Consider the following 26,844-nt stretch of genomic DNA (forward strand, 5'->3'; position numbering starts at 1 on the left):
AAGCAGAAGAAGCAGAAGCAGTAGAAGAAGAAGAAGGAAGAAGAAGAAAAGAATTAGGAATTTAGTACCTAGGGAATTAAGGACTGACTGCTATTATTTGGGACTGGAATGTCTCCCCAAGTCCCCTGGTTAAAGGCTTGGTTCCCAGTTTTGGGCCACTGGGAACTGGGAGAACCCATAAGAAGTAGGGCCCAGTGGGGGGTGTTTAGTTCACTGGGGGTGTGATGGATTCTTCCCTGTTTTGCCACCATGATGTGCTGCCTCACCACAGACCCAAAGTCATAAGGCCAACCCATCCTTTGCTGAAAGAACACAGGATCACCCAGTAAGTGGGAACTTAAGGGTATTTCATAAAACTTAGCAAGCAATGAAAACAGGAAGTACAAACAGAAACAACAAAAATGGCATGAGAATACTATGTCCACTTTCTAAACAATGGAGAGATAAAATTATTTTCTAAGGATATAACTGCATACTTAGAAAATCAGGGGAAATTACTGAATTATCAAATATGGTAGCTACTGATATGAGATAGCTGTTCTATTAATAATCACTTAGAAAAGGAAATAAAAAGATTATGTTCAATTCACTATAGAGGAAGAGCCTATAAAATATTTAAAAATCAATAAAAAGAACATAAACATAGCATAAAATATTACTTAAGTGCATAAAAGTAGATCTAAATAAATAAAAAGGCATACTATGTTCTGGAGTGGTGAAAAAAAGCCATAAAAATACTACCTCCTCTAAATCAATATAAATTCCCCAACCTAGCCAAAAAAACCTGGAGGTTTAACAAAAATATAAAACAGATTGAATGCAGACATTACGTTTGGCTGAGCACAGGAATAAAGGATACCACTGAGTGAATACACAAAAACCAGTGATTGCCAACATACTAAAAGATGAGACCACAAACTCTCTTCTGCTTGGGTCACAGGAAGCCATGATAAGGCCCTACAACACCTCTCCAACAAGAAACTGAAGGAGTCCTCTTGGGACGCTGGCCAGTCTAAACGATACGACCTACAGAAACCAACGGTGGGGGGGTGTTCAACCCCACAGAGTTACTTAGTAGGGGAAGTTATGAGATAGGTCTTTTCCCTAAAGAATCCAGTAAACTAGTTTTAGAGTGCCTTAAGTCTTTTCAGTTAAATAATCCAACTGCTAAACAGAGAATGCATATGAAGTGTCCTTTAGATCAGTGAAGACAATAACGGAGAAATTACAAAGGCAGTTTGTAGAAACCTCCAGAAATCATTCTAAATTATGCTGAAAAGTTCTAACTTCAACAGGAAACTAAATTGAAATGTACACTGATTTGAACATATATGAATATGTAGCAGAAGACGGTGCTGTTTCAATGTTAACGTCAAATCACAGAAGAAAGGAAAAGAAGTAGTCTAGATTTTGCTGTAAAATAATAAAGTAGGAAAGACTTTATTCTGTGTGGTGCAGCATCCCCAAGTGCCTACAGGATGTTGTATAGTGGGCCCTCAATAAGTATTCTGAATGTCGGAAGAGTAGTATAAATTAGAATATGTGACTGAGTTGGACTCTGTAAGTCAACAGTCTTACAGAATTTCCACAAGTCAAATTAGTTTTTAAATTTGTCTTCCTAAATAAACAAAATGACAAAAAACTTCAAAAATATGAGAAGTTTTAAAGTTAAATGACAATATAACGCAAACTATGCATACTCAGAGTGTAGACATGAATAAATACTTATGTAATGGCAACAGAGGCAACAGGAACTGTGATATACTGGGCACATAGCTGTATGTACACACTGCTCAAGTATATAATGCCTACAGAAAATGTACACGTATATACTATCTTTAATGAGTCCACACACATGGAAAAAGAGAACTATTAATAAGGAAGTAAAGCCAATACCTCTAAGTTGTCCATAGAAAAGACAAAATAGTTCAGGAAAAAGAATGAAGGAAAAATATACTGACCAGTCTATATCATTATCTATGTTTCAAGTAAGTTTAAATTATTAAACATGCCTTATTTCCAACTAATCGTTTGAGACTTAAATTGGAGTTGGCATCCCAAATCTGATTACTAATGAATTAACTGATACTACTAAGCTTTTGAACCTAAAAGTGACCCCACCCTTTCCCTACTCCCAGTTGAAAAAGTACTAAACAGAAAAAAAAGAAACTTTTATCTTTTACATCCCCTTATTTAGTACAGAATAACATAACTATGCTCCTCCCACACCAGACCTTTATCACCTCGTCAATCTAAGCTTGGCTGCTTTTAGGACTTTCCATACATACTTTATGCTTGTGTAATACCAAGCTAGAGTACCTTTAGAGAAAAATCTGTTTAAGTTTGCCAAATGTGCCTTTTAAATTGTGTGTATACCTTACCACTCCAATATGTACAACAAATTCTAACTTATCCTTCAAAATTCCATTAAGGTGACATCTCATGGAACCTTCCCTGAACAATGTATCCCTTAAGACTTGTCATTTGTCACACGAATACTGCATCTTATTGCTACGTATACTACTGCTTTTTATCAGTGTATTTGTGCACATGGCTTCTAGGCACACAGAACTCAATAAATATTTGTAAAGTTTTTGTTATCATAATAGAAAATTACCTCAACAAACAAAATGAGTGTTTCAAGTGGATTTTTTTTTTTAGTAAATACTAAGAAACGAAAAAAACTGGTAAAAGTGAACAAATAAAAATGGTGTCAGATAAGTTTCTGAAAGATACCCAACAAAGCTTTCCCCCTAAAGGAGAAGAAACAAGATATTTATTTAAGACTAGCACTGGGTTTTACCGAAAATGTTCCTCTTCCAAGAGCAAAATATTTCTATTTTATTTAAAAAAAAAAAAACCAAATCCCCAACCCAACTTTTTTTAAGAGAAAAAGGAAGAAAGAAATGAGATTTCAATGACAAATAATGGTGGAAACATCTAAAACCTATATACATCCAAATTCAGAGGATAAAGAGCAAAAGAGGCGCTTGGATTCAAGTTGCCTGAACCACCTTTGCACAAAATGAACAGGGTCATGAGAAAGACAATGCAAACACAATGCCTAGATTAACAACTCTAAGTTTTTCTTTAATTTTATTTAAGACATTCTGATTTTTTAAATTCTTCCCCATTGTATTTAAGCATCTTACTCTAAAGACCATGACATAAAAACTTTAAGCAATTGTTTGACAACAGTTTCACAATTTATATAAAGTCAAAATAATAATTTCAGAAATATAATCCCATTGTAGGTTAGCCATGGCTTTTAGCCCATTTGCTTGTCTGCCAGCAAATTCAAAGGTCAGAATTAGTAGAATGGTAAGTTCCGTAAGAAATAGTAAAATGACCATTATAATTGAAAATTCAAAACAATAACACATTCTCTGGAATGCTTTAAGATTTATGTAATAATATAATGAAGCACTAGAATGAGTCTTAGAGATAATCTTACCCAATCGTCAGACCTGCTTTTGCCAGAGAATTCATTCTGTAAAAATTCCACACAGAAATGACAAACACACAGGCAATTAAGGGGGTGCTTAAAAGGGGTAGCTGGTCTTGCTGCTTATGCCACTACAAGCAATCTTGTAGGGCTTAGAGCTCATAGACAGCATGATCAAGTTCATTTTCTCATGAAGACACAGGGGCCCAAAAAGAGGAAGTGATCTGGCAGACTTCACAGATTATCCACGGCAAGGCCAGCTCTAAAACAAAATCTACCTGTATTAGTCTGGTAGAGCTGCCATAACAAAGCACTATAGATTGGGCAGCTTCACGGAAATTTTTCATAGTTCTTTAAGTAAAATAGGGTCCGCTGTTGGGGAAGCTCTCCTCTTGGCTTGCAAACACCACCTCGTCACCGAGTTCTCGTGTAGCTTTTACTCAGTATGTTGAAGTGAGAGGACCTCTCTCTTCTTACAAGGCTCTGCCCTTGTTAATTAGGTCCTTACTCTTATGATCTCATTTAATTACTCTTACCTCCTAAAAGCCCTATCTCCAACTATCATCACACTGAGGATTACGGCTTCAACATTTGAATTTAGGGCACACAATTCTGTCAATATCAAAAATGTCTACCACAGTAATACTTCATTAATGTGTTCCCACTATAACAACTACAAATACTCTCATGTATCTTTAAGAAACTAGAAGCCCACATAGACAATAGATATTTTCTTTGTAATTTTTAAAATTTTCACTATTTTAATGTAAAAAACTTTAAACATATACCAGAGCAGGTAGAAAAATACTGCACAATAAACCCACATATACTCTTCAACCAGCTCCAATAATTATCAGAAGGTTATGGTCAATCTTGTTTCCCACATAGGCACACACATGCATATTCACATGAGGAAAATTTCAGTCCTTCTATCTGAAGTGTTTCTGTATGTATCTCTAATAGGACTTTGAAAAAAAAATCCCCAATATCATCACCCTACTTAAAAGCACTAATAATAATTCCTTACTATCATCAAATATCTAGTGTTTGAATATTCTACTAGAGACACTGTACTATCAGCAAACCTGTTCAACTGATTGACTCCTTCATCAAGTTCAAATGAGATAAAGGTGCCCGTTCTTTCCTTTTTCCCTTTGCGTTCTCACATTTACAAACACAGTAATTTACTGACTCCAACTCAGGAATTCTGCAATCTGTACCTTGATATTAGGCATGGTGGGAATACAGTACTTAACACCACGGAAAATGGTAAACTCTACAACCAGCCCTCTGCCTTCCACCCCGAGAACAGGTACATTTACATTTACCAACATGCCACTAAGCAAACGTATCTTCCTTTGTATACCGTATTTACTTCATGTTATAACCAACTACGTGTGAACCCAGTTTAATTTTAAGATTAGAGAGAAGATATAGAAGTTAATACTAAGAATAAAACTTTAATCTAGATTTGTTTGTCAGAACCAGGGTATATTTGGCTTGCTTGAAGATATCACATAATACTACTTACCTTCCTAAACTGTCTGTCTCTATTAACCAGTAATAAAAGATCAGTGGCACACTGGAACATACCAGTTCAAACCTGGACTCAGCCATCTGTTGACTTAAAAGCTACTTACATCCCTGTCCCTCGCTTTTGTCAACTGCAAGGTGGCTGATGCTATTGCCATGTCTTCGTATTTATATAATGGCTTCCATTTTTCCAAGTATTTTCATACTGCTTGCTTTTTAACTTTATAGGTATCTTAACATCATCCTTACTTTGTACGAGGAAACTGAAGTAACAGATATGTGGGGACCACTATACCCTTTCTGATAGCTCACATACATTACTATGTAATCTGTTACCTGTACATACATATTATCTTAGCACCTGAAACATGTAAGTACCAGAGTATACATTATGATGTCTTATAAAGACTTGGTTCTTAATAAATATGTTAAAATAAACTAATTTGTAATTAGGCAAGTATGACTTATATGTTTACCACCCTCTCTACTAATAACCTTACCCTCTGGAACTATATCATGTGTGCCACAAGATACCTATGAAAAAATTAAGAATAAAATTGTGAATATGGTATTGTTAAGACTTTCAGATTTACCATGCAATCTTTCTTGTATCAGAAAACTGGGAGAATAAAGTTTGGTTGCAAATATTATACAAGAAGTTACACACATGTGCGCATGTGTGCACACACACACACCTCTATATCAAAATCACCTGGTCAGACAGATCAGAGCACAGCGACCAATAAGCAAGCACGTCCCATTACTTTAGCTGGCCTATGTGCACTGGGTTTCTATTACAATTCTAGGTTGAGGCCAGCTCTGGTAAGGAAAAGGAAGTGACACGTAAGAGAACGAGAGGCCAGTCTACACCACCTCTGCTCCAGTAAAAAACTATCGGAACTTGTCCACTGACTTGTTTAGGTTCGGAGCCACCTGGAAGAAGAGATTTATCATTACCAAGAAATTTCTTCCCTAACATTTTGAGATAAACATTGCATCATCAATACAGAACTCATACTTGCACCTGGATTAGAATAGTAGGAAGAGCCTGTCAAAATGCAAAGCCAAGAGGAAGAACAAGTTTTACACACTTATTATTTATTTATCAAATAAACATTTTGCTGGGTGCTAGAATTATAGAAATATAAGAAAGACCGATAGCAAACTACATTCTGCAGGTCAATTCTGGCCTGTTACCTGCTTTAATTGAAACACAGCCACACACACCCATTTGTAAACATCCACTGCTGTTTTCCATTAAGCCAACAAAAGTGAATAGTTGCAACAAGCACTAGCTCGTAATGACTGAAATATCTGGTCCTGTACAGAAACGTCTGGCAACCTCACCACAGAGAGTCCACATCCCGCATAGATCTGTCAACAGTATGAATACCCCTGTGACAGCAAAAGAAGGAAGTCAGGGCAAACTTACCAAACAAAGAAATGGTCACTTGGAATTTAAGTGAGGATTGGGAAGCAGTCTGACAGAACTAAAAGTATGCTCTAGGTAGAGGTAAGCAAGTGAGACAAGACCAGTGGCAACAGAATTACAGGACCTATCTCAGGAGCTGCAGGAATTGCTAGAGTACAGTATCCAAAAAGGTGGAAGACAAGGATGGAGAGAAAGCATTATGAATTGTATGTGCCACACTGAAAAGCTTATATTTTAAAATATAAATTCATCACTCTGTGTTTGCACTTAAAAAAAAAACAAATACAACCTCTTATCACCTCTGGAAGGCCAAACAAGAAGTAACAAAGAAGTTTCAGGGAAAATGAGTACTGAAGACAGGAGAGATCAGAGAGACCTCACTAAATATTTTTCATGATTTTGTTTTTCACATCATATGAACACCCACTTCTCCAAAAACTACATATTTAAAAATATGGACATTGTAATGAAGAAATAAAAGACAAAGATTTTCACACTGAATAAAAAACAAGACCCAAAGACATAAAGAGCATGGAAAAAAGAAAAAGGAAAAAGATACCAAAGCCAACGTTTAAAAAGGCAGCAATGACTACACAGTAATGACAATCAGACAAGGATTTCAAGACAAAAATTATTAGGAATCTACAGACATAGGACAATAATTCATAATGCTAAAAGGATTCAATTCATGGTGGATCAACAACCCTGAATGTTTGCACCCAACTAATATAGTTTAGAAAGATGTAATGCAAAAATTAACTAAAAGGAAAAAAATAGACAAATCTGTTATTAAAGTTGAGGATAATACCTCACAAAGGAAAAGCAAATCTAAACAGTTATTAATATATACACTCCACTAGAGTGGTTGCCCAATAGTGGGAATAGTTAACTGTATGTAAGATTAAGTACCAGCAACAGCCAGGCATGGTGGCACATGACTGTAATCCCAGCACTCAGGAGGCTGAGGCAGGAGGATTGCCATGAGTTTAAGACCAGCCTGGATAACACAAGAAGACATCATCTCAAAAAAAGAAAAAGAGTAAGTACCAGGTACAGAGGAACAATTAAAATTGAATTAAACAGAAATGGAGCCTTACACAAATAATAGGATTCCATGTACTGATGGTATATGTACCTTAGTTTGCTGAACATCAGATTCAAAAAAGAAAATTCAAGATCAAATACAACTGGACAAATTACTATACTATATGACTTTCTTACCAGCATCACTGTTAAATTCATAATTCTTCCAAGGTTATCAATGTAGTATACACTGTCTTGATACCATGAATCACAGTGTAGGTAATTATACATCCCAAAAGCATGCATGTGTTCCAGTGTATATTGGTCATCTCGAAGTTTTACTTCTGCCACAGCTGAAATACAAAAAAATAAATGCAGTCATCAAGAGTTTTACCTCAGATTGTTTCTTTTTACAGAATGGGTACCAGGCAAAGAAATCATATAATGCTGATCACAAAGGCCTTCAGGATAAGTCATGATATGATTCACTCAACTCTCTTTTCTTTAGGAACCTCTTAAATTAAGAATAAATAGAACAGAAATTCAAAAATAATGATGAGTTTACCGTCTTCTGGGCAAATAATAAGCCCAACCTAGAAAGTGTTTTTATACTTTAAAAATGTTTTTCTCTCTATTATATAATTCATCCATTAGTCAAATAATCACATAAATTTATGTAATTTTAGTATAAAAAATTTTATTATAATGTGATGTTATAAAGAAAAATTATGGGCACAACAAGAACACATAATATAGACAGCTAATTTACTTGGGGAGATTAATGAAAACTTTCCAAAGATGCAGTCAGGATACAAAAGATAAGGAAGAATTTAAGAAAAAAATATACCTACACATCCACATACACTCCTCTATTAATTCCAGGCAAAAGTAGGAGGAAAAACTTGTGTTCAAAGAACTAAAGGAGGTCATGGTGGCCACATACAGCGTAAGTACTGCAGCTGGGGTAAATCTAGGCAGATGCCTTGGGAAACTACTGCAGTTATCCAGGTGAGAGATGACTGCAGTTTACAAACACTTCAGAGGTAAAAGTCATAATTGTATGAGCAACTTGGTAGAGGCTGAGGAAACTCCTGTTTAATTCAAAGAAAGAACTGTGTATATTATAAGGAATGGCTAGAAATATGTATTTTACTGATTAGGAATGGTTTGCTAGCACCACTGTGTGGATGAAACTCGTAAGGCAGGAAATGTGCATGGTAATATAACAGCTTAAAGTACTGATGTTAGACAATAATATAACAAATGTATTTTCTTCATATTTGGCAAGGAGCCCTAGGTAATTATAAACAAGCCAGAGGTTTCTTAGCCATTTGCCTTATTACAATACCTTGTCTGCAAACATATTTAGAAGTGGAAAACCACTGTTAGGAGACCAGGGTTTTAGTTGCTGCATTTCAACAAGAGAATTTACAAGATACAGTGTGAGGATATGACACATAACATGGTTACTATTTTGTAAAACTCTTATTAGTAGAAAAAGGCTGCTCTCTGGCCCTATATGAAAAATGAAAAGCTGTATTTATCTTGTCAATCATCTTGAGTACAAAGGACAGAACCAGAGTACCTGGAAGGAGAAATGTAGTATCCAGAATGTGACAAAGCTAAGCCACTAGTGGAGCTCTTTTGTAAAACCCTCCCAAGAAAGAGAGTAGAGAGCAGGGAGGCTCCTATCTGGATCCCTGAAATGGTTGAAGAGGAACTCTTCTACAGAAAAGTGAGTGTAGTATATGTTTCCCTAGAAACAAACTTTGCTAAAAAATCCTTATTTTTTTACTACTTTTATATAAAAAAAAATATTTTGGGCCACACAAGGAATTCTCCCCTAATCATCCAAAATTCCTATAAACCTCAAATAATAGTTTTTCATAGAAAAATTAGCAAAGCTTCAAGGAGCCTCAGAGGCCTATAGTTTTTCACTCATAGGTTAGTTTTTCAATGTCTACTGTGTACCAGACACTGCACGTGGCTTTGGGTATACAATGGATATGCAATGGCAAGTGAGGCTGACCTGACTCCTACCCAATGGTGCTAACAGCGACAGTCATTACTGCTTTATGTTCTCTTGAAATATACTATTATATTGAACCACACGAAATTGCCAACATTCAATCTACTATTTCTATAAGTACATTAGTGGGTTTTTTGTTTTTTTTTAAAGGGCAAGTGAGAAAAGCAAAGAACGTTAATTTACATAGGTCACTTCTTGGACCAGTCATCTTCTAGAAAGCCTTTTCTTGTACTTATTTGGTTTGCTATCTGTGTATGAAAGTAGAAAAACATAAAAGTACTATAGAAATTTGTGTAATGAGTTCTGAAGTAAGACTTATGGAACAGGGCAAGCCAAGCATCTGGAGTACTGCTTCATGAAACTGTTTATACAATGCTACAGTGATTAAAATATGTCCATCTGGCTGTCTGCCCCATATTTTCCCTTGTAGCAGTAGATACGAGTTTTACAGAAATCTCTACATAAATACAATGACTACATGGTTCTTTTCCTTCCTTTATTCCAACTACCGCCTAAATCTTTACCAACTTAACTTCTCTCTGCTTCAAAGGAAAAAATAGCCTAAAGAGACCACATAAAGTACTCCAAATATTCAAAATAAGTAGGGGAATAAAAGATGTAAAAAAGATTTAATTCAATTATCTAAAAATTCAAAATATATCTAAAATAAAAATACACTAGATGCAATTAATAAAATTAACACTGCAGAAGAGTAAAATGAAGGAAATTAAAGACATGAACATGGAAAATATTCAAAATAAAACAAAAAAAAAAAAAAAAACAGGGGAAAACTGAAACAGGCACCCAACTTCTAGCAACCCAAAAAAGGGTAAATGGAGTCTTCAAAGGAGAAAACAGAGAGGAAAAGCACTGGAAGAAATAATGACCAAAAATTTTTGCAAATTTGATGATAACTATCAACTCAGTTTATAAGCTCAAAAAATTCCAATTACAAGAATCATTAAAACCCACTCAGGCATAACATCATCAAAGTGCTCAAAACCAGTGTAAAAGAGAAAACTCTTAAAACAGCCACAGGAAAAGGCATGCTATGTATAGACCAACAAAGACAGGATAGTGTCAGACTTTCCAGCACATACAATATATGCAAGAAGACTGTAGGACAAGCAAGAATGAAAAACCTGTCAACCTAGGAGTCTATGCATGGCACAAATATCTTTTCAGAATCAAAGAAAAATAAAAATGTTTTCAGAAACATGCTTTCAAAAGCTGAAGGAATGTATCACCAGAAGATGATAAAAATATTAAGTCATTTGTGGAGAAGGAAAATTATATTGCATAAAATATGGAGCTATATAAAGGAATAGCAACTACAAGACTAAACACACAGACTTTTTTCTATTTAAATCTCTTTAAAAGACAATCATTTAATAAAAAATAGCAACAAAATATTATGAAGTTTCCAATAACATGTAAAAGTAAAATGTACGACAATAACAGCTTAAGGGCCAGAAGATAAATCAAAATACACTAGCATAAGGTTCTTACGCTTCATATTAAATAGCCTACTATCATTTGAATTTCTCCTATACTGTAATAAGTTATGAATATATATTATAAGCCTAAAAAGCTACAGCTAAAAGCCAACAAAGGAAAGAAAACTCAATGTAAAAATTTTTCAATATAAAAAAAACTCCAGAGAAGTGGGAAAATTACAAACTCCCAAAGACTAGGTGGAATAAACAAAATACCAAACCTAAACCAATCATAAGCACATTAAATGTAAACAGTCTAATAGAGATTGATTGTCAGACTGGATAAAAAGAAGCAAGACCTAATTATTTCTACATAAGCAATGCATATCAAATAAAAATATACAAATAGGCTGAAAGCAAAAAGATGGAAAAAATATGCATACACCATGGGAAAATTAATCAAAAAGGCTGAGGTGATTAATATCCAACAAACTTCTAAGCAAAATATATTACTAGACATAAAGGTCATTTCATTATGATGAATGGTCAACTTACCAAGAGGTGATAATAAATAATGTTTACACAGCTAGTAAAAGAACTTCAAGACATGATGCAAAAACTGATAAAACTATAAGGAAAACCAGAGAAATTCACAATTATAATCAGATATTTTAACAATCCTTCATGTAACAAAGATAATTTCAAAGTAATCACACTGAGTAAAAAAAGCCAGACCCAAATTAAGTGCCTAGCATATGATTCTATGTATACAGAATTCTAGAAAATGCATACTAATTCAGAGTGGCATAAGGTAGATCAGTAGTTTCTTGGGAAGAGAATGTGGGAGGAAAAGAAGAACGATTACAGAAAAGCATAAGGACATTCAAGAGGATGACAACTAAGTTTAGTATCTTGATTATGGTGATGGTTTCAAGGGCGTATAGGTAAACTTGCTAAACTGTAGCTTATTGTCAATTATATCTTAGTAAAGCTACTTAACGTGTCTGTGACACAAAATCATGCATTACTCACCAGGCATGCTCCAACTCTGCAGACAAAGCATAAAAAAGGACCCACAACTCGTCAATACACATCCAACAGTCTTGGCAGAGAAAACAGACAATGAATGCTACAAAATTTGATAGTCTGTGAGGTACTGGAAAGTAGAAGGTGGATTCCAACTTGCCCAGATTTTACAGTATAGGTTTTATTTTTATTTATTTATTTTTTTGTCTTTTTGAGACAGGGTCTCACTACGCAGTTCAGGTTGGCCTTGAGCTCACTTCGTAAACCTGGCTGGTCTTGAACTTGTAAGGATCCACCTGCCTCAGCCTCTAAGTGCTGGGATTACAGGCATGTGCCACCACACCAAGCCTTACGGTATACATTTTAACTTGGTAGTCAAGAAAGATTCCCTGAGGAAGTAATATGCAAACCAATATAAAAGAATAAAGCATGCATTAGTTAAGTGAAATTTAAGAGGAAAACATACAAAGACATACTAAGTGAACAGTCTAAGGAAAGGATGTCTGTAAGATAAATGTCCAGAAATGGAATTGCTGGATTAAAGAGAAATTATAATTTTATGAAAAAGTTTTTTGGAATAGGAAAACACAATTACTGTTTACATACCAGATCCCACTGGGACAATTTAATAATATTAAGACAAGAGGTTAAACCTCTATTGGAGCTCTCTGACCAAGAGACCATGTCTTCATTCTTATACCTTAAACATACTGTTTCATACATGAGGTAGGCACAAAACATTTGCTAAACTAAAGTGAACACTTTGGGTGAGGATAACAGAAATCAAATTGTTAGGATCTCGTCAATTACACATTATTTCTAGTAATGATTAATTTTTCAAACAACTAAAAATCATCCTCCACTAATATTTCAAATAATTCTTAATGAAAGCCCCCTATATGAACTACCACAAAAGCTTCCACCCTTTCATCTTCCAAACTCAACCTTTACAAAGCCTGCAGGTGAAGTATTTCACTGTTCATTTACCTGCATACTTAAAACCCACAAAGAGCATATCGCCTCCAATCGTAATTATTTCAGACACAGAATCTAAAACCAACATACGTGAAATGGGGGCAGCGGAGGGCAACTTAGCGAGTTTCTAATAAAAGTTAAGGTTTTGGGGCCAGGGATTTAGCTCAGCAGCAAAGTGCCTGCCTGGCAAGCACAAGGTCCTGAGTTTGATTCCTGGTACAGGAAGAAAAGACAGGAAAAAAAAAAAGTTAAGGTTTTCAATTTAGACAAGTATTTATTGTGAGATTTCAATTCTTACTTTTTATGTTAAAGTATCTATTTATGAAAAGATAAATGAGTACATGATAGCTTTTGAGAAACATTTCCATTTAGAAAATTAAAAAGTTGGCAGAAGTAGACAATTGAAGTTTATTTTAATAGCCTATTAAAAATTGTGAGACGCACAGATGAAGTCCAAAAAGCCAATGGTCCTTCACTCCTTTCATATTTCAGGGGTTTTTTTTTTGCACCTGCAATATAGGATTTTAATAGTGTCCTGCATAGGACTTACTCTTTCCCTCTGCTCATGTTTTCCCATGTTTTCAGCTCATGTTATTGAGCACCTAGTACTATATGTGCCAAGGATTAAGCAAACAGTAGTGTGTAAAAGAGAAACATAATGCAGTTTTCATGGAGCTCACAGTCTAGTGGAAGAAATACACACCATATAAATATAGATTAAAACTAAAATAATTAGTCTTACAGATACTGGCATGAAGGTTCTCCAAAGAGGAGGCAGGAAGGCTAGTCAAGGAGACTACTGTATTTCAGGCAAATGACTAGAGCGAAGGCAAGAAGTCAAAATGTGGCATTTAATGCACTTGCTAAAAAAAAACTGGGTAGAACCAACAAAGAAACACACTCAAGACAACTCCAACATGAACAACTACATAGACTTGCAGCAACAGTCTCAACTTCTATGCCTCCCTGGATGTGCAGCCTTTCCAGCATCCTTCCCAAACTGACCAGGTTTGATTATTTCATTTGTACTGGCCAACAGTACAACAGCAAACTTGATGCAGGGAGCACGCTGAAAAAAAGTACTTAGGCATTGTTATCACCCGGAAAAGCCTAAGCTATCCTGCTATAGCATGAGACCACGCAGAGGAGAGCAAAGCAAAGATTAGAAGAAATAAACCAGCCTATAGCCAGGGAACTCTCAAACTCAGGAGGAAATCAGGATGAGCGGAGTTGCCCAGCACGCCCAAAGTGGACAAACGTGTGAATGAGCCAAGTCAGGACTAGAACCCTCGCTTTCCATACATTTGTGAGCAAGTGCTTTTTCACCTGAGTCACTGAATTCTGAGTTTCACCTTCTTTTCGGTTTTTCTCCGGTACCGGGAACCGAACTCAATACCTTGCGCTTGCCAGGCAGGCGCTTTTGCCGCTGAGCTAAATCCCCAGCCCCTCACCTTCTCTTCAATGAATCAGCTAACTCAACACGGAAGTATCATTTACTGACAAAAGAAGACTGAAAAAAGCAAGCACGGTGCAAAAGAGGGAAAAGAAAATGGAAAGACAAGTCCATTCTCTCATATTCATGTCCTGTCTGTTCTTTAAAGCTCAGCTAAGATATCAACTTCTCCAGGAAGCCTTCCCTGCTCCAAAAGCTGGTTCAGAAAGTCACTCAATAGTACCACTGTATTTTGTACACTGCTCTATCACCGCTTTCCCACGTTATTTTATAATTAGACACTTCCTCACCAGGCAATAGCTGTCATGCACTTATAGTCTGTGTTTTATCCATTTCGATATCATGGTACACAAAACGGCCAGTGATATTTTTTTAAATTTAATCAAAGAATAAACACTCGCTTGATACTCTAAAGTCTCCTAATGAACCACAGATCAGTATTTCTCAAAATGTGACGCACTGACAACATGCACATCAGTAGGGAATGTATTTTAAAAAGTCAGAGCTCTGGGCTCTCATCATCATTTTTAACGAAAATGCAGAAGCAAGTCGCAGCGGCGTGGTTACTAAATCACCAGTTCTTCAAAAATTTCCAGCGATTCTCTGGACGACAGAGTCCTTAGGGTAACAGGACCTGTGTAATTGAAAAATCTTTGTCCACAACGTAGCTTCTGCCCTAAGAAATGGCTCTGCGTCAGAGGAAACCAGAGTTGGGGATTTTCCAGGGAGGCGTGGCTTCTCGGGGAACACGTCTGCACACGGGGATCTGACCGTCCCGCGCCCGGCCGGGAACAGGGTCGGGCCGGGGTGGAGAGGCGGCCGGCGCGCCCGACCTCGAGCCCAGAGCCGGGGCAGGGTCCTGGCGCCAAACAGCTCCCGCGGGGCTCTGCGACAGCCACCACGCTGCAGCTGGGCGGCAGGGCCGGGAGGGAGGCAGTGTTACCTGGCCCGGCAGCCACAGAAAGAAAAAGCGGGAAGGTTGGGGGCGACGGCAGCCACAGGGGGAAAGGAACCGAGTGAGAGGGGGCGCCGCCGCTTCCCACCTGCATCAAGCTCCAGCTGGTAACAGGGCAGCGGCTCGAGGGAGAGCTTGTAACCCTCGAAGCGGGGGTCCAACAGAGGTCTCTTCACCCGCAGAGAGCAATTAGCTGCCACCTCCATCACCTTCCAAGATCCTAGTGTGAGAACTAATAAACCTCCGGTTAAAAGGTCCGCGCCTCACTCCTCCGCCTAAATCTACGAAGCCGCGTGGTTCCCATCCCAGAAAGCACTGCGCTCCAAAATGCCTTCTGGGAAATGTAGTGTCTGTGACAAAGTGTACCGCGTTGCATGCTGGGTGATGTAGTTTTGTGAGGACTTAAAGTCAACGCGTTGGCAGGGTCTGGACTCTCTTACCCAGAGGGCTGAGCGGCCAGGAGGCGGCCCGCGCTTAGTTAAATTCTCACATTATAGGCAGGGTGGCGAGACCCCGCCCCGGAAATGCGTGTTCTAGCTTTCTGTGTGCTTAGGTGCCCGAGCTACTGAGGGTCTAAGTCCGGGCAGCCGGAAGAGTGTGGTAGGTAACGGTCGCCAGCGCAAGGGTCATTTCGTCGCTGGGAAGGGACGGCCCTCGCCCGCGGTGATGGTGGTGAGCTATGCCCGTGGTCCTCAGGGCCGGGACCCGGGCCCGGCCCAGGCTCCTTTCGATGTGCTGTCTTTCGTTAGCGTCCCCGACCCGCGCTCGCGGGCCTGTAGGGCTCTCCGACTGGGCGTGCTGCTGGAGCTGGCCTGCAGCCAGTCCTCGCTTTGTTTTCTGGCTCCTCCCCGCCCGCCTCTCCAGCAGTGCCCGCCCTGTTCCGTGCTCCCGAAAGTCGGAGCTGGGAGGCATCCCCTAGCGCCCGCGTTTTACCCGTGAGCAAACTGAGGCCTCTCGCAAGTGACTTGGCCAAGGTCACTCTCCGCGTTCTGGGGGCCGCGGCGCGCACAAGTTCAGGGTCGCGCTGAGCAGACTTGGTCGTTACTGTCGAAAGCCTCGCCGCCGACTGCAGACGCCGACGTCTCCTAGTTCTCGCTCCATCCTTGTTCCCCAGGGAGGAAAAAAATCATTCCGACTCTGAAAACTTCCTGCCGCTCGGAGTTTGCAGGTGGAGGAGAAAACGAAAGGATCCAAGTTAGGGACAGTAGTTTATTCCAGGAATTATTTATTTAAACTTTCCAGTGGCTCAGATGCGCGCAGAACTGAACTTTCCTCGCGTTTCTACACCATTCTGGATTGGGTTCTCAATTTTTACAGAAAGTTGAGAATTTCCTAAGAATTAGTTCGCGATTTGTTTTCTCCTTATCCCGCCAGCAATATGTGTGCTTAATAATACACACACACACACACACACACTTGCAGGTGTGAGCGTAGCAGGTGAAATTCTGAGTATATTCTCCTGAAGAGTCAAACATTTGCCCGGTGATTTCATTTTTCACTAGTAGTGTTTAATCTTACTTGGACGAGTAGGTTATACTTCCCCAAATTTTGAATGCAGTTAAAGTGCAGAAATGATCAGCATTCAGTTATGGGCAGGGGCTACTGGAATCAAAGTACCTGAATTCAAATTCTGCCTTTATTTTCTATCTCTGTGCCTCAGTTTCCTCATATGTAAAATGCAAATTATGTTAGTAATACGTAGAAGTTTGGGAAATTAAATATAATTTAAAAAAAAAAACCGACAAAGATTTATCTGAGCATCAGGCAGTTAAATGTTTAATGTTGCAATAACAGTTATCTGAAAATTCATTAGTAAAAGGCATATGGGGAAAGGAAATTGTATAGGGAGTACATGTGTAAGACTTGTTGCGATGTAATAGATAATGAGGATATCATTACCACTCTTGAAATTTACCAGCCCTTCAGTTGATAGAATGTTAAACCTGTTAGGATGTTTGCCTAGATTTAGAAGAAAATGTTTAAGTGTTTTATCTCTGAAAATACATGTTGATGTCCAGGTTAGCAAGATGAACAAAGATGCGCAGATGAGAGCAGCGATTAACCAAAAGTTAATAGAAACTGGAGAAAGAGAACGGTAAGTTACAGATGATGTTTATAAATTTCATTTTACCACATTTACGTTATTCGAAGAATCTAAATAGCAAACAAGACCTGTCAGTGAAAAGATCAATAGGAAATATTTTAGGTCTGTTCAGCATTGCAAGAATTCAAGTGAAGAGGGTAATGTAGAAAGATAAGCAGAAATGGAAATGTTTATCTTTCCTGCAAGTATAATATAATGCAGAAGAAGACACACACCCGGAGAACTGCAATTGAAAACATGATGTTATCAGTGAGACAGCGTGATACAGAATGATGTTCAGTTGCCAAACTTTGAGCCATGGAGCAGCATATACTATTCCTATTCTCTGAAATACTTTTCTTCCTTCCCTTCATTTGTAGCGAATTATTTTTATTGTTTGTTTTTTGAGACAGCGTTCATTATGTATAGTTTAGGCTGGCCTTGAACTCACTCATTAGCCCATGCTGGCCTCGAACTCACACCAGTCCTCCTGCCTTAGCCTCCCAAGTGCTGAGATCACGGGCCTACGCCACCACACCCGGCTGATGTGTAGCAAATTCTAGCTATTTTATCAAGTAATAAATATTTCTTCAAGGAATCCACTGATTAAATCCCAAGTACTTTGTTTTATCACAGTATTTAGTCACATTGTATTGTAGCTACCTAGTCTACTAGTTTGTCCTCTGTTGTGATCTAAGTTCCGTGAGAGTAGAAACACCTTTGTATGTCCCGCACCTAATTGACCCAGTGAATACTCTCAAATAAAAGAGAGAACGTTCTACACAGGGAGCAGAATATACAAATATGCAGAGTCATCGTTTAGTATAACATAATACTACTCTGAAGACTGGAAAATAGTTGCAGAAGTGCACAATACTTGGAGAAAGCTGGAGGGTAAATGATGAGAACATGTGGCTGGAACAGTGGACGGGAGGAGTAGATTTTGTGTAAGTCAGAATTCATTCAGTTGAAAATAATGGAAACTGTACTCAGCAACAGACTTAACCAGTGGAAATATATAAATTCATATGATTAAGATGTGTAGGGCTTACAGTTGTTTCATCCACCATCAAGTCCACATATGTAAAAGTTATTGCCAAGATTATTTTTCCTCCCAGTTCTGCTTTTCAACTCTTTGTTGGCTTTATTCTTAATGGGCCCACCTTCCTTCTTAATTAGGCCTACCTAATTACCATCTTGGATAATAGGAAATTTCCAGTCCACCTTACATAGGCAAAACATATTTCTATTCATATTCTGGGAATGGGAATATTTTTTTCTGTCAAATATATATGGATGCCATGGTTTGCAAGTGTTACTTTATTGTTGCATGATGGGAATTATTAAAAGATTTTTAAGAAAGTGATTGATCACATTTATACTCAGAGACTTCATTCTGGCTATGTAGGGGAATGATGTGTAGGGGTCAAGATAGCAAGAAATGAGTTAGAAGATTATGTTGGCTTGAAAATGAAAAATTGCAAAAAATGGAAAGAAGTTACTTAAAAAAAAAAAGAGATGCAGTTCTCACTAGGAGGAAGGAGCCATCTAGAGTAGTGCTATGAGTAACTTGAAAGGATAGTACTGTTAGTAATGAGTATAGGGAATTATATATTTTTTTCTTTGTTTTTTCCTTTGTGAAACTTGAGGTTACTGAGTTTTTATCATGTGTCATGCTCTATTAGGTGCTGCAGCTACAGTAATAAAATTAAATCTACTCTTCTGGAACCTGCATTCTAGGAAACATAATGAATGTATACTATGTAAGACGTGATAAGTGCTATAAGAAGAATGAAACAATAAGGGAGGGAATGATATTTTCTATAGAAAAAGCAGAGAAAGCTTCACTGAGGAGAAATGAGAAGGATATAGGGAAGTAAGGGAGCTCCAAGAACCAACGTTCTAGGTTAAGCTTGCTGGACGTTTTTGAGAAGCTAAGGAGACTGAGTAAGTGAATGAGGGAGAAGGAAGATAAAGGCAGAAGTATAGTTGAGGATGCGGTAAATCATGGAGGATCACTTGGGCTAGTGTAGACTTTTTCCCGCAAACTGGGGATTAAACCCGGGGCCTTCACATACTGAACAGGCATTTTGTTTTTCAAGACTGGATATCAAGGTTCCTAAGTGGGACTTACACTTACAGTCCTCCTACCTGAACCTTTCTCAGTGCTGGGATTGCGGGTGTTTACCACTGCTCCTAGCTGAGTCTTGGAATTTTATTCTGAACACATTGGAGAGGCCAGGGAGGGTTTTGAGCAGTGGGAAGAGAATGAGGTATGTAAGGTAAGAAGCAGGGAGGTAACTTAGGAAGTTGGGTAACAGTCCAGACAGGAAAAGATGGTGTTAATGGCCCAAATAATGGGAAACATTTGAATTTTAAGTACATATTTTAAAACTAAAATCTGTGGGATTTTCTCCTGGACTGGCTGCATAGCGTAAACAATGAAGGATGCTGCCAAGGTCGCCAGTCCAGCGACCCAGAAGAATGGAGCTGTCATTTTGAGAAGAAGAGCAGGATAAGCAGGAGAGAATATGAAGTTGGGTTTTGGCCCTATGAAGATGAAAAAGGCTTATGAGATAATCAAAGTAGAAATGTCATATAGCGCATCTCTAAGACTGTCAAAAGAGAAGCAGTTTGCGTGGAAAGAATCTGTTTAAACTAGGAAATTAGGTGGAAGTTGACTTCGAAGAGTGGGTGTGGTCAACGAATATAAAATACTTCGTTGTGTCTGTGATGCCATCAGTTGCAGTGGACATCATTTTTTACCATTAAGTACAAAGAAGATATTGCTAATTAAATTGTGATAGGCAGAGCCAATTGCTGAAATTACTCAGATGTGGAGAGGGAGTGGTAGTCTGAGGTTAGATGAAAGGTATAATGAGGAAGAGAGCTAAAAAAAAAAAGAGTACAGAATTTCTGGTCAAAGAATGGATTTTTAAATTGGAAGATTTCAGCGATACAACAAGCTCAAATAGTACCCTTTGGAAGTTGTACATGACCCGTGATATTCCTGGTGCTGAAGGGAAGTAGAAAGTAAGTCCGGGGAATAGACCACTAAGGCCCACAGTTTTGTTATTTCATGTTAGTATTGTAAGAAAAGTATTTTTTAGAATGGAAGTTTTGCTACTTACATACATTAACTATATTTCATACACAGCCCAAGACAATTCATCTTCACTCATTGTGGCTCAAAGAAGCTGAAAGATTGGACACCGGGGGTTGTCCCTGAGAAGTGTTTGAGCTCTCCCATTCATTTAATGTTATTCCTTAAATGATGCCCAGATGAAGGGCAAAGCCCAGAGTTTAAATGATTTGCATAAGATTAAAGAATAACTTAGTGCTAGAACGAAGATTAGGCTACAGTTAAAATGTCAAAACAAGGCAGGGAATTTATAGTTGAACAGTTCAAATATTGCTTCAGACATTCGTATTTACAATGTAAGTCATTGTTTAACTTGTGAACACTTCTTTTTCTACAGCCTCAAAGAGTTGCTGCGAGCTAAATTAATTGAGTGTGGCTGGAAGGATCAGTTGAAGGCACACTGTAAAGGTAATCATTTCACTTAGAACATAAGCTAGTTCCATTGCTGTAAATTGCGTTGGTCTGTGCTTCACTAGAATAAAAGTAATCAATACTTGAAAGTTTGAGTGCTCAAGCATAATTCTAAAAAGATAGGAAACTGAATCTCGTAATAGCTTCCTCTTTTTGGTGGTATATGTAGACCTAATTTCTACATTTTTAGGACTTTTGGTCGGGTTTCTAAGAAGGTACAAGTGCCCAGGATTTTCTCTGCCGTTAAAATACGGAGTCATTTCATTTTTCAGTATCTTTGTACTTAGCAACAAGTTGAGCATTTGAGGGTTGGCAGGCTTACAGGAATTACAACTTTATCTCAACAGTGATAATTTTAAAGTATTCATTTTTAAAGTCTCTTAGAGTACACTTAAAAAGATGGAAGTTGCTTAAATTGCTGATTTTGAGGATATCACTGGATAGATTATACATGTTCCTAGGATGAACCCCCTTTCTAGCTCAGCTTTTGTGTATGAAATTCTGGATGTTATGTCTACACATAAAAATAATAGAGACTTTAAGGCACTGCAGCACATTAGTAAAGCCACAGACTTTGAGGTCATAAACTTTCACTAGTAAAAGACTATTGGTGAATTTCAACTCAAGTTCAGATCAGATTTAAGCTCACCTTAAAGTGGGAAAAATGCCTAGCCCGTTAGATTATTGTGAATGTTAGTTAAAACACCTAATAGGAGTCCAGTAAAAGTTAATTACATTCTTTCTTATATTTTGTTTGGCCCACCATAGAGAAGAGGGCCCAGAAAAGTAGTTCTGCGTTTTTGGCTCTTGTTGTTCATGTCATACATTTATGGAAAAGCTGGTATGATCATAGTAAAATAAGATCTGTCCAAGCCAGGAGCTGTGGCGCATGCCTGTAATCCCAGCACTCTGGAGGCTGAGGCAGGAGGATCACTTCAAGTTCGAGGCTAGCCGGGACTACATCGAGAGTTCAGGGCCAGCCTGAACAGCAAAGTGAGACCCTGTTCCAAAAAAAAAAAGATCTGTCCAGTTACAGGTTTCTAGCTTTCTACACTTGCTAGATTTGAGCACTATAAGTTCACATTTATTGTAAATGTTACAGATTATTTAGCTGAAAGATGAACAGACTTTATCTTTTTTCTGGAAAATACTATATTTTGAAGATTATACGTTTTCATTAAAAAAAAAAGAAGTGTCCTCTTTTTTTTTAAAGACCAATCCACACTCTAAAAACATGATTTTAACCCTTCCTCTATGAAAATCTTTCTTACAGATAATGATTTTAAATGATATGATTTGTTTTTTGCTTTTGCATAAGAGGTAATTAAAGAAAAAGGACTAGAACACGTTACTGTTGATGACTTGGTGGCTGAAATCACTCCAAAAGGCAGAGGTAAGAAGTACAAGTTGGGTCAAAGGAAACATGTACTGCAGACCTAAAGTTAGTTGGTTCAAATAGTTAGTTGGTTTTCTAAGGAAAAACAGCACCTTTTCCAAAATTATTTGGGTATTTTCATTGTGCAGACTCATCCTGGCCTGTCTGCCTGTCTAGTAATCTGGAGTAACAAATGAGATAATTGGTGTAAGATGTTTCTGTGCTCTAAAACACTGCACTGATACAGTTGTTAACAGAAAGATAATTTTTAAAATACGAGGTTTTACAGAGGAAGACATCACCTGAAGCTAGGGTTTATAAACTTTATTAGATGTGGCCTGACTCCACTGAAATACTTAATAATTCAGAGTTTTACTCCAGTCCCGGCTCATTACTCTGCTATCTCTTTCCTTGTTAAAAATAAATGAAGGTCTGTCTTCTTGAATGTCTAATTAAGAATTTGGTAGTTCCACAACTTCATGTTGAAAGTAATCCATATTTAAGACTCATAATGCAACCAGTTTCTTAATTTGTCTTTTAACCCCCTTGTTTGTAGAAGGCAAGGGAAGATAGGGAATATTGTATTACCACTGAAATGTAACAAATACGCCAGTATCATTGTTAACTTGGATGTAGAGACAACATATTCAATTCTTTTGTAAGGTTTGTGTTTTGTGTGTATGTTTATAAGTAGAAGCAGGTGAATTAGATGATTTACGAGACTTTTATTTCTGACATAGAAATAGTGAAAGTAATTTAAGTATAAAAAGTAAATAAATTTGAAGATTATTACATTCAAAAACTAATTCCCTAAACTGTTACCTGCTGAGAATTGGCTACAGAATCTCATGGTCCTTTCCAATCATTTCTTAAATCTTGTTTATAACTGAAAAAATGTAATTTGTTTTTTTCTTCAAGTATATCTCAGGGAAAGGAAAAAGTATTTATCGTTCCCCTTATGAGTTTAAATTTTAAGATAATTTTTTGAATTTCTGTTTTCTCACGTAATTTGTGCTTCATCTGTTAACATTGTTAAGGAAAGGGTTATACCGGTTAGACATTACTCTTTGCTTCTTCTTGTATCTTGCTTATTTCAGTGTCTTCCTGATTAGAAAGTGAGCATACAAAGACAAAAATAAATTATGTTGTATTTTTAGTCTCGGTATTGTCAAGCGTAGATCTTGTCTTTTATTACCATACAGCAAAATTGACCTTTTTTAGTGTATAGTTCTGTGAACTTCTACAGATGTATAGGTTTGTGTACCCATTACTGTACTCAGCTTACAAAACAATTTCCTTACATCAAGAAATTCCCAAAGGTAATAATCTCTTTTCGTTTTTTTTTTTTTTCTTGAGTTACTGGAGATTGAATGCAGGGCCTTTGCACTGGGTTACATCCCCAAACCTTTCTTTCTTCTTTTCATTTTGAGACAGGGTCCTGCCTTGTTGAGTAAGCTTGGGACAAAGTTCTGTCAAGATTTTCCTGCCTCACTTTTCCAGGGTGCTAGGATTATAGGCAGGTGCTACTACTCCTGGCTGCGCTATCTGTTGTAGTCCCAGTGAATGCTGACAGTTGATCTTTCCTTGTCTTAATTTAATTTTAATTTAAAATGCTGTAAATATATATATTAATTTTTCAGTGGACTTTTAATTTTGAGTATATCGTGTTTGTAGGAAGACGTAAACAATTTACAAAGAAGAATATCTGCTAATTGATCTGTGTACTTATTTATGTAATTCTCTGTAAAAATAGCAAATGATATATAGTTTTCCATTTCTCCTGGACCTAATTGAATCTATTAGACATTTTAGTTCCCCTTTTGCTAGTTTCTAAAACAGTATATTATATTCTTATATGAGAATGCCTGTTTTCCCTGATACATATTACTGGCCTTAAGATTTTTGATAGGTAAGACATGCTATCTAAGTGTGGCTTTAATTTTTATTTTTCTTGAGAGTGAGCGCTTTTTATGTTTCAGAGCTCTGGTTCTCCTTTTCTTTGTCTTTGCTCACTTGTGTTAGCCTGTTGGTCTTAACCACTTTGAAACAGCTACCTGTGCAGTACAGAGATCAGTCCTTTTCAATAAAACTGTTTCCTCGGCTTTTGTCTTTTAGCTTTGCTTTCAATAACTTTGATCGGATGTAAAGTGTTAGATTTAAGTCATGTTTAAATCGTACATATCAGTGTGTATTTGAAAATGATTTTCTCCAAGAGTCTTCCTGTTTTCTCATCCACGTGAAATGTGTTTTGTATAGTTCGTTAAAATAGTGATTTGTAAATACACATCTTTTTTTCAGGTATCTTTACGTGTGTATGCAATTTTTAAGTGAACCGTGAAGGTTATGAAATGTGTATATTGGTAATCCAGAATGAAGTGTCAAATCTCAAATTCGTATGTGCTGGAATGTTCTTATGGTAATCTTCTCGTTTTTGTGTTTCAGCCCTGGTACCTGACAGTGTAAAGAAGGAACTCCTACAAAGAATAAGAACATTCCTTGCTCAGCATGCCAGCCTTTAAGGTTGAATTAGATTGTGTTGTTCTGTGGTTTTATTTCTGAAAGTGAAACTTGCCATAAATTAGAAATCAGTTTCCCAAAATAAAATCCTTTTTTGTATGATGGTATACAGTTTTCAGTAATGATGTATACATTGTATTGATTTTTTTCCCTAAATGTGTTATTTTAATAAATATCTCATGAATAAGTTTGAAGTTTGCTTGAATTTTGGAGTAAGTGGGACTCTGTCTTTATTACTGATTCACTAGATTTGAGAGAAACAGTCAGAAAGTGCTGTAGTGTAAGTGTTAGTATGTGCATTCCTCTGTTCAATGCTGAGAAGTGGCTTTTCCTGCTTGTTTTCATATGGTGTGTTCCTCTTTTGAATCCCCTAATTTTATGAGTTGTAATGCCCCGCTTGTACTATGGGTATTTGTCGTATTCTTTGTGATGAACTCAGAGGTTAGGACTGGGTCTTACTTATCTTTATGTGCCTTCCTTATGCTTCAACGAGTTTACCATCTAGTGGAAGAGAGAACGTTTGCAAGCTGACTGTACACCAAGCTCCTTCCACATGCGCTGCGCATCTGAACTTCGAAAGCAGAATCTGTAAATTGCATCCCCACATACTAAGGTCAAGAAAGAACTTAATGGGAAATAAACTCCACCCATTAGCTTTACTCTGACATCAGGATTACCAAATCCGATGGACACTTGTCTATTCTCATGTGACCTCTGCCGGAGAGTGACAGTGTTGACGATGCCGCCAGTTGGAACTCGCGTCCCACTCCTCACATTGTCTCTTCCTACCACTGGAGGTTCCTTCTGTGTCATGTGGAGCACATTTTGCTGTATGTGACTGTTAAGTAAGAATGTTTCATAGGGCTCCGTCCTGAGCCCTCTGCCCGACTAACTGGATATACACACCTGGGCAAATCCCAAGAAATGGGTCAGACAAGGCTTCAGATACCGCAGGTCGATAAATGTTAAACTGCATCTTCAAACCAGACTTATTTCTAGCCTCCAGACCCACATACTCGTCTGCTGTGGATCAGCTTCCTTGGATATTCCACAGACACTTCAAACTGACCAAACCTAAAACAGTGATTATATTTTTCCCCGCTAACTACCCCTGTTGTATCCTTGTCTCTGAATGGTACCTCCCAGACATACAGACTGGCTGAAGAGCTTATTAAAATGCTGATTCTGAAGGTAAGAAAAACCACCCAAGATTCTGTATTTCTCACAAGGTCTGAGTTTCGGTTGTGCATTTTGCTGGGTGAGGAGCACTTTACATTTAAAGCTAATTTCTCTCATTTTAACAGGTCCGTACGAATCGGTGGACCCCTACTAGCGTTTCTTGTTCCGAGTCCACGCCGCCCCGACTCCTCTTCTACACTCCCACCCTGGTGGTCTTACTATTCTCTTTCTTACCCTACTTAAAATAGCTCAATGCAAGGATGAAGTTAAAACTTACGCAACATCTAGGGCTTTCTCGTTGACATCTACTTACTTCCCTAGTTAGAGTCCCCAAGAAGCGTAATTCTTTGAAAATCTGTTACCCTTTTCCTCCTCCTTAACCTCATTTCTGTTTGCCCTTCAAAATTCAGCTTGAATTGCTAAAACAATCCGATGCTCTTCTCATTTAGGTAACGCACCGTTGTTTTCCTATACTGCAGCTGTGCATTTCAGCACAGTGCCCCTTGAGCTTAGTGCCTGCACTTGGGAGGAAGGAATGGCATGTTCGGCTGTGTGCAGTGCTGTGACTTAAGTGCTGGGTAGCAAGTGAACAAACGTACCGGTGGATGAACCTCACGAGAGTGTATAGACAGGTCGGGGCAAATGAGGTGTAACTGAGGGAAGCCTTCACGTTAACTTGGTTCACTGTTTCCGGAAATAATTTCTTCTGATTAAAATGGAAATGTCTTTGAACCGGTTGGGCTCAATTAAATCTTGATGCTGAGACGGGAACACATACAATCAAAACCTACCCCAACAAATGTTTCATGTCTGTTGAGAACAGTCTTGTA

General features: G+C 37.8%; 2 protein-coding genes across 4 annotated transcripts in view; one reads left to right on the forward strand and one right to left on the reverse strand.

The window, feature by feature from the left end:
- The window catches only part of Nudcd1 (NudC domain containing 1), a 61,799-nt gene extending 46,172 nt beyond the window's left edge, over window positions 1-15,627 (reverse strand). For both annotated transcript variants that reach the window (XM_005381880.2, XM_005381879.2), the window contains exons 1-2: window positions 15,396-15,627; window positions 7,632-7,786 (exon numbers count right to left, since the gene is read on the reverse strand). In XM_005381880.2, coding sequence (XP_005381937.1) covers window positions 7,632-7,786; window positions 15,396-15,513 — 273 coding nt within the window. In that variant the 5' untranslated portion in view covers window positions 15,514-15,627. The remainder of the gene's footprint in view (window positions 1-7,631; window positions 7,787-15,395) is intronic.
- A 135-nt stretch (window positions 15,628-15,762) lies between these two features.
- On the forward strand, window positions 15,763-26,039 carry Eny2 (enhancer of yellow 2 homolog (Drosophila)). 2 transcript variants are annotated; one of them, XM_005381878.2, is made up of 5 exons: window positions 15,763-15,907; window positions 17,326-17,402; window positions 20,870-20,940; window positions 22,262-22,336; window positions 24,761-26,039. In XM_005381878.2, the coding sequence occupies exons 2-5, from the start codon at window positions 17,335-17,337 to the stop codon at window positions 24,835-24,837; spliced, it is 291 nt and encodes a 96-aa protein (XP_005381935.1). In that variant the 5' UTR covers window positions 15,763-15,907; window positions 17,326-17,334; the 3' UTR covers window positions 24,838-26,039. The 2 variants fall into 2 exon arrangements, with proteins under 2 accessions (XP_005381935.1, XP_005381934.1); XM_005381877.2 differs by having other exon boundaries at window positions 15,779-15,979.
- Window positions 26,040-26,844: the final 805 nt, after the last annotated feature.

The sequence above is a fragment of the Chinchilla lanigera genome, unplaced genomic scaffold (assembly GCF_000276665.1).
Source record: "Chinchilla lanigera isolate Chin_1 unplaced genomic scaffold, ChiLan1.0 scaffold00016, whole genome shotgun sequence".
Classification (NCBI taxonomy): Eukaryota; Metazoa; Chordata; class Mammalia; order Rodentia; family Chinchillidae; genus Chinchilla; species Chinchilla lanigera.

Excerpts from the sequence above, each read along its gene's own strand:
- Eny2 (XM_005381877.2), top strand. Across the intron at positions 17,403-20,869 it reads GAAACTGGAGAAAGAGAACG|CCTCAAAGAGTTGCTGCGAG; the intron begins GTAAGTTACAGA and ends CTTTTTCTACAG. Across the intron at positions 20,941-22,261 it reads GTTGAAGGCACACTGTAAAG|AGGTAATTAAAGAAAAAGGA; the intron begins GTAATCATTTCA and ends CTTTTGCATAAG.